At 37.5% G+C, this 12,685-nt stretch overlaps 1 protein-coding gene across 1 annotated transcript in view; it reads right to left on the bottom strand.

Moving 5' to 3' along the window:
- The window catches only part of LOC120528326, a 76,258-nt gene that overhangs the window by 23,403 nt on the left and 40,170 nt on the right, over positions 1-12,685 (bottom strand). Inside the window, exons 5-7 of the mRNA XM_039752475.1 lie at positions 9,094-9,144; positions 8,542-8,560; positions 8,060-8,090 (exon numbers count right to left, since the gene is read on the bottom strand). Of these exons, the coding sequence (XP_039608409.1) occupies positions 8,060-8,090; positions 8,542-8,560; positions 9,094-9,144 (101 nt within the window). The remainder of the gene's footprint in view (positions 1-8,059; positions 8,091-8,541; positions 8,561-9,093; positions 9,145-12,685) is intronic.

The following is a 12,685-nucleotide window of genomic DNA, read 5'->3' on the forward strand; positions in this document are numbered from 1 at the left end:
GGTTTCTATATATGTGGAAACCCATTTCTGTAATCAGTTTATTGATGTGGGGCCATTTTCTCTGTATTTATCTGTATTAAAAATATTTTGTATCTTAGAGTGCCCCTTATTGTTTATTGTATGGCCATTTTGAACATTAAAGTTTGTTGTTGCTTTGTTTGCTCCCATCATGTGACAGCAATAGGGGGCTACAACATGTGATGTCACTAATGTGATGATATAAAGGGCAGAATCAAATGCCTTCTATTGTCTAAGATTCTGACAACAAAAAACAATAATTTTCTTTGGTAATGATATGTTTGAAATATTTACCTTGTATATTAGGTTAACACGTGGGCTCTTTTGGGTAGATTCTCCTTGTTCTTTGGTAACAAATAAAATAGACAAACATAAAAAACTAGTGGCATTGCAGTTATTTTAGTCTAGTAAAAATGTATATGATCTCAGTTGAAATGGCATCATAGTGTTTTCATGTACAAGAAGTACAAAGCCAATTTGATACAGGGAAAGGAGAACATACATGATGGCACATTGTGAAAGGCTCACTCATAAAGTTTTCATGGACATAGTAGACTAAAAAAGTATTAAAATGCGAAAATAAACGGTTCAGTTTGTTTTTTGTGCTACTTGAAGATGCTGAAACACATTCAAGAATTTGTAAAAAGTTATGATGAAATGTGCATTTTCATTTCCTGAGTCTAATAAATGCTACTGTACTTCCTATTCAGAAACACAAACAATTAAAGTTTAGCCAATCAGAGCCTTCCAAATATTCAGCACTAGCACTGTGTTAAAGAAGTTATTAAAAAGAAAAGGAAACATTTTAAAAATAACGTAACATGATTGTCAATGTAATTGTTTTGTGACTGTTATGAGTGTTGCTGTCATCAAGGATTTGATTATCATTATTTCTTTCAATCAGGTTCGTATTTGGAGGATGTGTTGTGTTCAAGTTACATTCCATATTTGTCAATCGTTGTAAAGATAACAGGTTTCATTCATCGAAGTGTTCACTACCCAAATTGGTACTCGTGAATCTAAGATGTTTAACAGGCATCCCCGATATTAAGTTGTGTATTTGCCTGCGAATATTTAGCGGCAGAGTGTCTATGAACTTAATTTAAACTTCAGCTTTACACCTTGCTCTCCTATTGATATGTCTACAAAGGCTTGTTCAGATTCAGCAGGTTGTTCCTTGCTTACTGCATCAATAAACAGCTCATCTTTCTCTTTATCTGAGACATCACACACTGCATGCACGGGTTTACCTTTTCCAGTCCTGCAAACTTTGGCGAAGTGGTTCAATTTACCACATTTTTTACACTGTCTTCCTTTAGCTGGACATTGACTTTTTCCACCGTGCGCTTTGTTTCCGCAGTAGCTGCACTTATGAATATGCTTGTATGCGTCACACTCTTCATATTCTTTTGCTACCTTCTCAATTGTGTAATGCATTTTTTGTCCAGCGCACTTTGGAGCTCTTGCTTTTTGTCTGTGTACTGCGTTCACAGTCAGTTCACATGAGCTGTTTGGAGTACGTGCATTGAAAGTCTCTTTTATATCCTGCGTCTTCTCATTAAACTTGTATTTCGCGAATATCTTGGCAATCTTGCGATGTCCATGGCTTTATTTAATGTTAGCTCAGACCCGCACTTAAAAGTTTCTCTCGCACTTTCGCTGAGTTTGTGCCAAACACTATTCTATCCCTGACCATCTCATCTTCATTTGCACTGTCTTCCTTTAGCTGGGCATTGACTTTTTCCACCATGTGCTTTGTTTCCGCAGTAGCTGCACGTATGAATAACCTTGTATGCATCACTCGCTTCATATTCTTTTGTTGCCTTCTCAATTGTGTAATGCGTTTTTTGTTCAGCACTCTTTGGAGCTTTTGCTTGTTGTCTACGTACTGCGTTCACAGTCAGTTCACGTGAGCCGCTCAGAGTACATGCATCGAAGGTTTGCTATCTCGTGCGATCTTGCGATGTCCATGGCTTTATTTAATGTTAGCTCAGACCCGGCACTTAAAAGTTTCTCTCACACTTTTGTTGAGTTTGTGCCAAACACTATCCCTGACCATGTCATCTTTGTTTGCATAAGCACAGTCCTTCACCAGCAATTTTAACTCCGTTACAAAGTGATCAAAACTCTCATTTATACCTTGTGTCTTCTCACTAAAGAAATCTCATGAAAATCGTGTTCATCTTAGGCATAAAAAGCACCTCGTAGCGGCAGCGTGTCTGCTGCTGACGGACGGCCTTATATGGGCAGGCACTCAATTACGTGGCAGGCGTGGGTATGGGGGACGCAATATAGGCAGGCAGCCAACTATGTGGGAGGCGTGGTGATGGGTGACGCAACTCCGCCTCACACGGCGACCGAGCTGCAGGCTATTGCCGTATATATGTACGTAAGTAGGATTCAATTATGACCATTACGCGTAGAATTTCGAAATTAAACCAGCTTAACTTTTGTAAGTAAGCTGTAAGGAATGAGCCTGCCAAATTTCAGCTTTCTACCTACATGGGAAGTTGGTGAATTAGTGATGAGTCAGTCAGTCAGTCAGTGAGGACTTTGCCTTTTATTAGTATAGAAGACAGTTTTTATGTTCATTATTAGCAGCGTTAGAGAAGTGTTTTATCTACTTTTATTCAACCGTTTGAATGTTTATTGTTAAGCATTGTTTGAGGTACTGTTTACTGTAAGGTCATGAGGTTGGGCTTACTTCATTCTTAACTTTATGTAAACTTTATCATGAAATACATACATGTGATACTGAAATTTTGCCTCATAAACTATATTCTGAAATGCCTACACTTAGGTATCCATTTTAGGAAATTGCAATTTTTTACTTCTCTCACAAGAATTAGAATGTCAAATTTTATTTTTCAGTTTTTACTGGTCACTCATTTACTACTCATGTGTGTTGTATGACTGAGATTTTGTCTCATACACTGGATATACAGATATTTAAAAGGGAAATGTTATTAAATTGCTTGTAACAGATTCACTGGTATTGGCAATAAATTAACATCTGAAAAATACATACTGTAAATTTTATTTTTGTAGGGCAATGTCTCAGAGAGTGTGTACTGCTAAGGATACCTTATGTTCTCAGCTGCCACTTATGAGCTTTTCATGATGATAGTCACCCCTCTACATTTGGGAATTTGACCTGATTTCAGTTATTTGTGAATTGGCATTGAATAATTAATTACAAAGTGATTGCAGAAAATCACAGACAATGCACAAGTCAAACATGTATAAACAGTGCTGAAAATAATTTGTATCACACAAAATAACATAAAATATTAATATTTGTGTTAGTTAATATTCATTAGTTTAAATGCATACTATATTTTTAATACTAAAAGTTACTTTTGCAACGTCAACTAACTTCTGTCATCACTGCTCTCTTAGTTATTTAGCAGATCTGGGGATCCCCTTCCAACTGGTGCACATTCGTGCTCTCTCTCTCTCTCACTTTCTCTCTAACTTGCTCATACCATTATTGTCAGCTTTCTCCTTTCTAGAGCTCTAGCTAACTTCTCAGTTTCCTTTCTCCCAATTTCTTTTTCTCCTTTCTTACCTGCCTCTCTCACCGCCAGCCCCAGCTGATGCTGTGCACTTGCCACGCTGCTAAAAAGCAACTAACTCATTAAAGTGCATGTGCACGCCAGCATCAGTTAACTAAATATATTTCTCTTCTGGTTCGTCCTGCTTCCACTTCAAAACCAGTCCTGCTCACACGCAGCCGACACGGCAATTCTTGATTCCTATTCGTCCTCTTCCAAACCCTTCCCTACGCTGCCTGTGGCTCCTCTTCAAAACCGGTCCCATCCACACGCAGCCGACACGGCATTTCTCGATTCCTATTCGTCCTCTTCCAAACCCTTCCCCACGCTGCCTGCGACCTCCCATACACCTTGCTATTTTCGTTATACCGCGACGGTTGTTTCCTAAGCCTTTGTTATAAAATGAACAACAGTATCTTATCTGTCGACGGGTTTTTGTACAACATCATCTCTATTCCGGGATTCAGCAACTGCCTGTTCCTATCAGTGGGTTATTTCTTGACACAAATGGTTGACGAAGGCAGTGCACTCTCACTACAACATAGGGCAGTAGGTTTCGTTGCATGACATTGGGACAGATTTGGAGATGTTCTTCCTGTTGTTCTTTCCAACGCAAGTTGAGTTATCACAAGAAGTCAGGAGTACTATCAATATATGGCAACATCTGGAGTTTAATTTATCGTGAACACATTCGAGAATACAACTTTTCTCTAGCATTTGCTTTCATGGGTGCACAGATAACTTAACCTCCTGGCCACAGACCATACTCTTTTAAAATACATGGGTAAATTTATCACCAAATCTCTCCACTATACGCTAACACTTCTACCTTTCCAGGATATGGACAGTTGTATCTTTCTGACACAGTGCAAGATACTGAAGTACGCTTACAAAATAAAGCAAACTCTTTATGCCGCGAAAATTTACTTCTCCAGGCAGATTCCATGCTCAGATCCATCAACCCCTTCGCTAAACCATACAAACACATGCATGAAATTGCTCAGTCCAATCAAACAGCATCTGTACGAATGGTTTTCAAGGAAAACCTTGGGCAGGATTTACAACGATACAATGCCCTGACATGTCACACCGATGTTGCAGTGATTTTTGTCGGAGAAGATGGTGAACCCGTTGCCGAAAGGGACCTTTGCATCTATCCCAGAGGCAACTCCTGTAAACAGATTTCCACGTTCAATATGAATTGCGATCCTATGGTTTTACCCAATTTTATTCCCTTAAGGAGACATTGGCTGGCACAAACATTTACAACATGTTCCCGATAAAAGAACTGTCAACCGAATCAGGCTTACTCAATGCCAATTGTACGCGTACAGATTATCAATGAGGAATACATTTAGTATTTTGCACTCCAGCGGCAAACTATTCCAACAGTACGTCGTAGATGCGTATATTAAAACAGCGGGCACGCGTCTCAACTGTCTCAGATTACATCAACAAGATCTGCACGTGGAACAATATAAAGGACTATCAGACGCACTGCAAGCAAACGCTGAAAATAACAACGTACATGTAGGCAAAATGATCATATTACTGTCCACATTTCCAGGACGTCCAAGATACATGCAACAAAACTATCAGGATGCAATGGTCATAGTACGTAAATTCGGAAAGCCTGATTTATTTATCATTTTCACGTTATCCTGCTTGGCTGGAAATTCTACATGCACTGTCGGATACCCAAAGACCGGAGCACAGACCTGATATTATAGTACAAGCAAAACACCTATTCACAACTGCGTCTTTCAAGAAGTATTTCTTTCTTCTGGATTTCTGAATTACTTTCTCACCGTTTTCCGTTCCTATTCTTACACCGCTGTATGCTATGGTGGGCGTCGGCTAGTTAGAAAATATTCATGTTCGTGGTGGTCTTCCACCCCAAACCTTCATGAATGTAAAGGGGTGACTGTACTTCTCATTCTGTTTATTATTAAAATTGTTTAATATTATTTTAATTTAGAATATTTTTAAGCATATTACGGGAGCTAAGAAGCAGTTGGTGGGAATAAAAAAATTGCAAAAAAAATGATACTTTTAGTCAAAATACAACAAAAAATGTTGTCTTCCATAAATTTAACATTTTTTAGAATTATATTTGACAATGGGACTGTTTCAATGTACTACAGATTTATTAAACAAGTAAAAGTGTACACTGTTAAGAAGGATAATATGTTTGAATTTGGATGCAATCGATTGAGGGTATTTTTTGACATATATAACTAATGCCAACAGTGGATTGCTGATGCTCAGTCTCTTCTCATAAATATTGCCATTGTATTTTTATCATTGTTTTTTATTTTATTTTTAAAAATTTGCATGTGTGTGAGTGTATTCACTCTGTGATGGACTGCCCAGGGATTGTTTGTACCTGGCACTGCATGCTTGCTGGGATAGGCTCCAACCCCCTGTGACTATTCTCAGTGGTATAGTCTGGTAGTGTAAAGAAAATGTGTGTGTGTTGTTTTATATGTATTTTGTGTGAAAGTTACAACGGTTATTGTTGGTAACAGGTTAAAACAGGAGCTTGCTTTGGGCAACATGATTGGTAATAGGCAGGGAAAAGTTAAATGTGTTAGTGACTGGGACTGTGCTTATGTAACTGGAAGATAGGTTAGGAAAACAGGAGTTTAGTCTTTATCTTTTATGAATTCTATTTACAGAAAACATCCAATTCATCCCAAACTTCATGCAACATGAAAACTTTGCTACATATATTATGTGCACTCCAAATGTTATATGTATGCTTGCAGAATGTGCTACTTGACTTTACACTTACAGAATGTGTTACGAAGAGTCAAGGACTTTTGGCAGCAGCACCATGCACCAACACTGCCAAACGTTATGTGACTACAAAACACTTGCAAAATGTATTGCTGTACTGAAATACATTAATACAAAAATATATTTAAATGAAAAGTAATCTTACAAAAATGCATAGTACTTAGTACATAGTACATAATCTTTTGGCAGTAATTTAACACTAGATTTTCAGCTCCTGCAATCTTAATTGCAGATGGGACTGGGCAGTCTAATAGTCTGGAATCCCTACAGATGTTATTTTTTTTCTCCAGCCGTCTGGAGTTTTTTTTTTGTTTTTTCTGTCCACCCTGGCCATCAGACCTTACTTATTCTATATTAATTAATGTTGACTTATTTTATTTTCTTACTGTGTCTTTTATTTTTCTATTCTTCATTATGTAAGCACTTTGAGCTACTTTTTGTATGAAAATGTGCTATATAAATAAATGTTGTTGTTGTTGTTAATTTGATTAGTGAAAATGTGTTAATGGGATGAAGGTGCACATGCAGCAAATTTCTAAATCAAACCGCAAACTTTCATTCATTGGTTGAACGCAGACAGCAACATTCCTATGAATTAAACTTAAGTTTAAAAATTAAAAACCAACTATACTGTACTTATCACAGGACACACATTGGGCTGGTGCCCTGGGATATTTCCTGCTTTGCACTCAGTGCTGTTGTGATAGGCTTCAGCATCCTGCAATCCTGCATTGGATTACACAGGTTTAAGAATGTTAAGTTATTGTAATCACATGCTTTCGTGGCAGGCTACAGTTCCATTTTGTTATAAGATGTTGGATCTCTTGATATAATTGTGAGCAAAAATGGCCAAAAGTTGAAAAGTGAAAGTCAAGGACTGGCATGGGTTGTGACCAATAAGGAAAAAATCATGCTACCAAAACCAAAATGCTAATTCTGAAAGTCAAAGACAAACATGTGTCCAAAAAACAGTAGGGCTGACTTGAATTTAGAAGCTAACTATCACTAAGAGAGGTTTTTGAAAGAATTGGAAGAGTATCCACTGACAGATAGAAAATGCAGTGAATGCGACTATGTTTATAATGTCACTTCCACTGTAGTCAGAAACATGACTAAACTTGTCACATGATGCTTCTCAGAGTGTTGCATAAATAAAACACAAGCAATATACCCAGTGGGCTCCTGGGACACAAACCTGTGCTGTATACTGTACATGAAGAGTTAAAAAACGCAGCTACCTTAACTAAGAAAGCAAAGAGCAAATGTTTTTATTCTCCTGTCTCCCAGCTGGCAAATTGTTCCTCTCTATTACTTTGAACAAATCATGCCAGCATCCAACTAGTCTATTTCATCAGAAGCCTATTTTTCATTTTCGGCTGGATATTTTTGAGGCAGTGAGTCATTCTTGATAATGTAAAATGCATTTTATTTCACAAAGAGACCAAATCTTAAGGCCAACTAATAGCTAATAAGGTATTTTACCCGAAAAACTTCTTCAAAACAAAATATGTCTTTTGCAATTTTCCATGAAAAATTATTCAATGGATCATGCTTTTAAGAAATACATTTAAAAACAGATCTAAACTTTAATATTTATAATTCATTTTAAACAGTTTTAATATTTTCATGAACTGAAAAATGTATCAAAATAAAAAAATAGTGAAAACACACAAATAAGAAAGTCTCACCTGACTATTTAAGTTATCATTCCTGTTTTTCCTTAAAAACAAAAAGAAAAACAATTATAAATATCTGAAATAATTACACCAAAGTATGAAAATAAAATGTACTATAACAATATCATATAAAGGAAGTGACAAAAACATTCAGTGCTCAACCTCAACCAGGTTGTTTGCAATATCAAAGTTCTGATCAAAACATAATCAATAACATTTAAAAATGTAAAAATCTCTCATTTACAGTTTTTTAATATCAATTAATACAGTATTCATATTATTTTTCTTTGTAATCCTCCCTTTCATATGAAATTTTTGTTCCACACATTTTACATGGGGAAGAATTAGCTTAGAGTCAAAACAGAGTAACAGTTGAAAACCATGAAGAGCACTGATGTGTCATATCAGATATATTTGTTATAGATTGATAACAAATATGGTAAATTAAATTACTGGTAAAATAAAAAAGCAACAACGATCAGATCAGTTATTACCTTGCGTTCTTCATCAATCCTGAAATAAGATGATAAAAAAACAAAAAGAAAAAACAAACAAACAGACAATAAACAGTTTAGATTTTCACAGCAAGAGAGGCTATGCTACATTCTTTACAGTTAAACTCTAATTTTGAATTGCTTGTATTTCAGAGAAAAATTAAAATGTTTCATTTTATATGGCCAAATCATTTAGTAAAATGGTTTAGAGGTGTGATATCAATAGATAAACTTGTCACAATCTTCATTTTAAAGGTTTGTATCTTATCTTGTGAAAAGAAATCTTCATCAAGTGAAGGGGTACTCCATAAATATATTGCATTAAATATGGTTTAAAAGCAGCAGAAAATATTAGAAATAATAAGCAAATTATGGGAAGTAATAAGTGCAAAGTCAGCCAGAAAACAAATACCCTTTTAATGAACTCTATATACAATTCTTACTTTACTGTAGAGTATTGCCACAGATCAAAGAACACAAACGTAGCTTTACACAACTTATAAAATACAAGTACTTTTTATTTTATTTATAGGTATATTCAAAATTGCTCACTTGTTGTAGTAAGGGCAAAGTCTGACTCCTGTTTTCGTTTTGAAAGTTGTCCTAGAAATAATGACATTATTCAGTCTGTTCAGTATACACTAGATGATTATAGCTTCAAAACAATCACAAATATAAGTCAAGTTTAAAACATTATTTTAATTTTAAACTACAAATAACTATAATAAATCCAGGTGATTGTAAACACTGCTGATAATATTAGATATTGAAGCAGAAACAATTTCATTTAATTAGTAATACACTGTACGCAATACATCTTATTGAATTTGATGACATCACACATCAGTTACATGGTTTATATGGTTAACATTTTGACAAGCACTGAACTATCTTTCAGCAAATGTACCTCACATCAAATGAGTTCTGAGTCTTGAAAGGGGTCTGTTTAAGCCCCATGTCTCCAGTGACAGATTTAGAATTGGTGAGGCCCTAAGCTATATAAAGTTTGGAGGCACCTTGCTAAAAACAGCCAGGTATTTAAAATGAAAAACACCAATTATTAAAATATTAAAAGCCAAATAAGGCCCCTGGAGTTTGTGACATGCTAAATTTTAGCTTGTTTTTTATGCCTAAATTTGACACTGTAAGCCTTTAATCTCCCTGAAACCACATTGAAGATAAAAGTGAGCATCACTACTGGGAGAGATAATGGAGAGATCAAAAATAACAAAGCCAAAAACTGTTAAGCAAACAGCAAACAAAAGAAAAAAATTAAAAAAAGGGCACACAAGTTAATTGAAACCAGAAAATCAGAACATTATAGCATGACACGCTGAAAATGTTTTTTTTCCCAAACATGGATAATAAAATACATGTTGTGCTGGTATATAATATGTCAGTCTTATGACATCATACAAAAACACAACCGCAGCAACCAGACTAACATCTTAACAACATATTCATAAAAATCACTGTGTGGATTTAAAACAAAATAGAGATGTTGTATAAAATAAATAACAGAAGAAGGAAATTCTTTACTAAAAGATAGTAAATAATGAAAACATAAATAATGGAAAAAATAATTCTATCCTAAAAGACTGAGAATAATCATAGAACCTCAGTCCTCTTCATAGAGATAAGTACAATTTCTAAAAGAAAAAATGTGAATAAAACTTATGGATGGCCAGAATATAAGTTAAATAAAGATGACATTCATAACATCACAAAAACTGGACTATTTAAAATGCCAGCATACTATCACCTTTGTCCAGGTTTTTGGATAAGAAAACAAACTCTTGAGAAGTTTGTAGTTAGTGATTTAAAAATCTTAGAAGCCATAACATGTATCTATTATTTTGACAATGAATGTTTGAGATTTGGAGTTAGTATTCTTGCCTCTGTGTTTGTTTCTTTCAGATTTTGGCCTTTGTGTTGTCACACACGTGCGCATGGGACTGCTTGAGTGAAGGCAGTTCTGAGGCATGCCGGGATGTGGCAGAGTGCACTGACTCTTTTTCTCCCTTTCCTGTAGACCATTCCCGAGAGATTCCACCTGGCCCTCTTGACATCACTTCCGGGACTGAGCCAATGGAAATAGACCTTACCAGCTCCGGTCCTTCTGATGTCACGTCCGGGCTTGATCCAATGAGTGAAGAACATGTGCCCGATCCTTATGACCTCACTTCCTGTCTTCCCCTTTAAAAGCTTTCCCTTTTCCCTCAGTCTTGTTTTGGACTCAATTGTATGCACATCAGTGGTGTTTATTGTGAGAAATAATGACTTTTGCAGCCAGGATACCAGAATATACGGGTGGCTACCCCAAACCTTCATCTGAGTATGTCTCATTTTTGTGACAGTGTGTTTACCAATTTTTTATGGTGTGAAATTTAATATATAATTCGATAATACTTTTTATGTCTTTATTTGTAAGTCAGACAAAGCAAATGTAATATTAGTATTTTATTCATGAGAACAGTAATGTTTTAATGTTTAATGATGCCCCCTCCCCCCCACCCAGCCTTTAGGACTGACTTAGGAATTTATGGCTGAGTTGGAGGAAGTGCCTCAGACGGGTTTGGCAAGTGATTCTCTGCAGGAGAGGACAGGTTCAGCTTATGAAATGGTCTTGGGTGTGCGTGTGAAAATGCAGTTTGTTGGGGTGGAACATTGGACCAGCTTTGGTAAGAACAACTGTGTTTGGACTGAGAGTCTAAAAGCCATAAACAAAGCAAGTATTAACCCCCACAAGGAGGCCAAACTACCTAGATGGCAAGCATCAGTTCAACAAATAGTTTTAGGGGCAGATGTGAAAGGTACTGTGTGCCCCCATTGTTCTGCAGCATGGCTGTTTAGGATTGGTTTTAAATTAGAGTCCATTCTGTACCACAACACCCTATTGGTGTAAGAACTTGGACAGAGAATGTATAAATTTGCTTGCTTTACTCCTCCCTTTCTCTCTCACACCAATACCATGAAAAGGACAACACATTGAAGAGCACAGCTCAGCAGCCATATTTAGCATGCCCGCCGCCAGGGGGGGACAAACGGGAGTTTGGTCCGGGGCCCTAACGGAAGGGGGCCCCTTCACGCTTGATTTTTTTGTATACGTATTTGAAGGTTTTGGCATGTGTGGACCCGGGGGAAGGCAGAGGGGCCCACACGTACCCAGTTGTCTGTGGCCTAAATATTTCTGGCGGCGGGCCTGTATTGAGACAGGCATGCAGCCTGTTCTGAAGAAAGCTAGAAATAATGGCATAACTAAATACAACTAAGTAACTAATAAGTCTGTGTGCCACCTGAAACTACACATCAGCATTTATTAGGTTGTATAGTTGGCAACATGTAGTTCTATCTATCTATCTATCTATCTATCTATCTATCTATCTATCTATCTATCTATCTATCTATCCATTGTGGGGTACAGCCCGGACACAGACAGGTAGACATGTTTGTTCTCCACACACACGTTTATTTTCAACACTATTTACAGTGCACAACCCAGTACCGCAGCACCAATCACCCCTTCAAGTCCTGGCCGCACAACAATGCCTTCTAGTCTTCAGACCACCTCCACTCCTCTCCTCGGAGCTCCGTCCACTTCCAACCGACTCTTGCTGTCAACTGGAGGGAGGCTGCCCCTTTTATGCAAGCCCGGATGGGCTCAAGGTGCTTCCTGAGGAGCCTCCGCCGACACACCCCCGTGTGGTGGAAGCACCAGCTGTGTAGCCGGAAGTCCTCCGGGTGTTCCTGCTCCTCTTCCCCCCAGCACTTCCTGGTGTGGCGGAAGTGCTGAGGTTCAGGGCTCCCAAGGCATTGGGGTGCCCCCTGGCAGTGACCACGGGCCCCTACAGGGCTGGGCTTCCAAGCCCTCTACCCGTGACCCCCAACACAACCAGGGCGGTTGCCCCCTCGTGGTCTGGAGGAGGCACAAGCCCTCCTCCGGTCCTCCTGGGCGTCCCGGCTGCATGCCACACTATCTATCTATCTATCTATCTATCTATCTATCTATCTATCTATTGTTATTATTTTATGAATGTTACCAATAATACATTACTTAAAGTTGTAGCTTAACTCCTGCTTGTCTTTTACTCTATGTAATTGCCTGAGGTTTTAGATGTAGAAGGGAAGATGGGGGGAGTTATAA

Source organism: Polypterus senegalus, chromosome 1 (genome assembly GCF_016835505.1).
Source record: "Polypterus senegalus isolate Bchr_013 chromosome 1, ASM1683550v1, whole genome shotgun sequence".
Lineage (NCBI taxonomy): Eukaryota > Metazoa > Chordata > Cladistia > Polypteriformes > Polypteridae > Polypterus > Polypterus senegalus.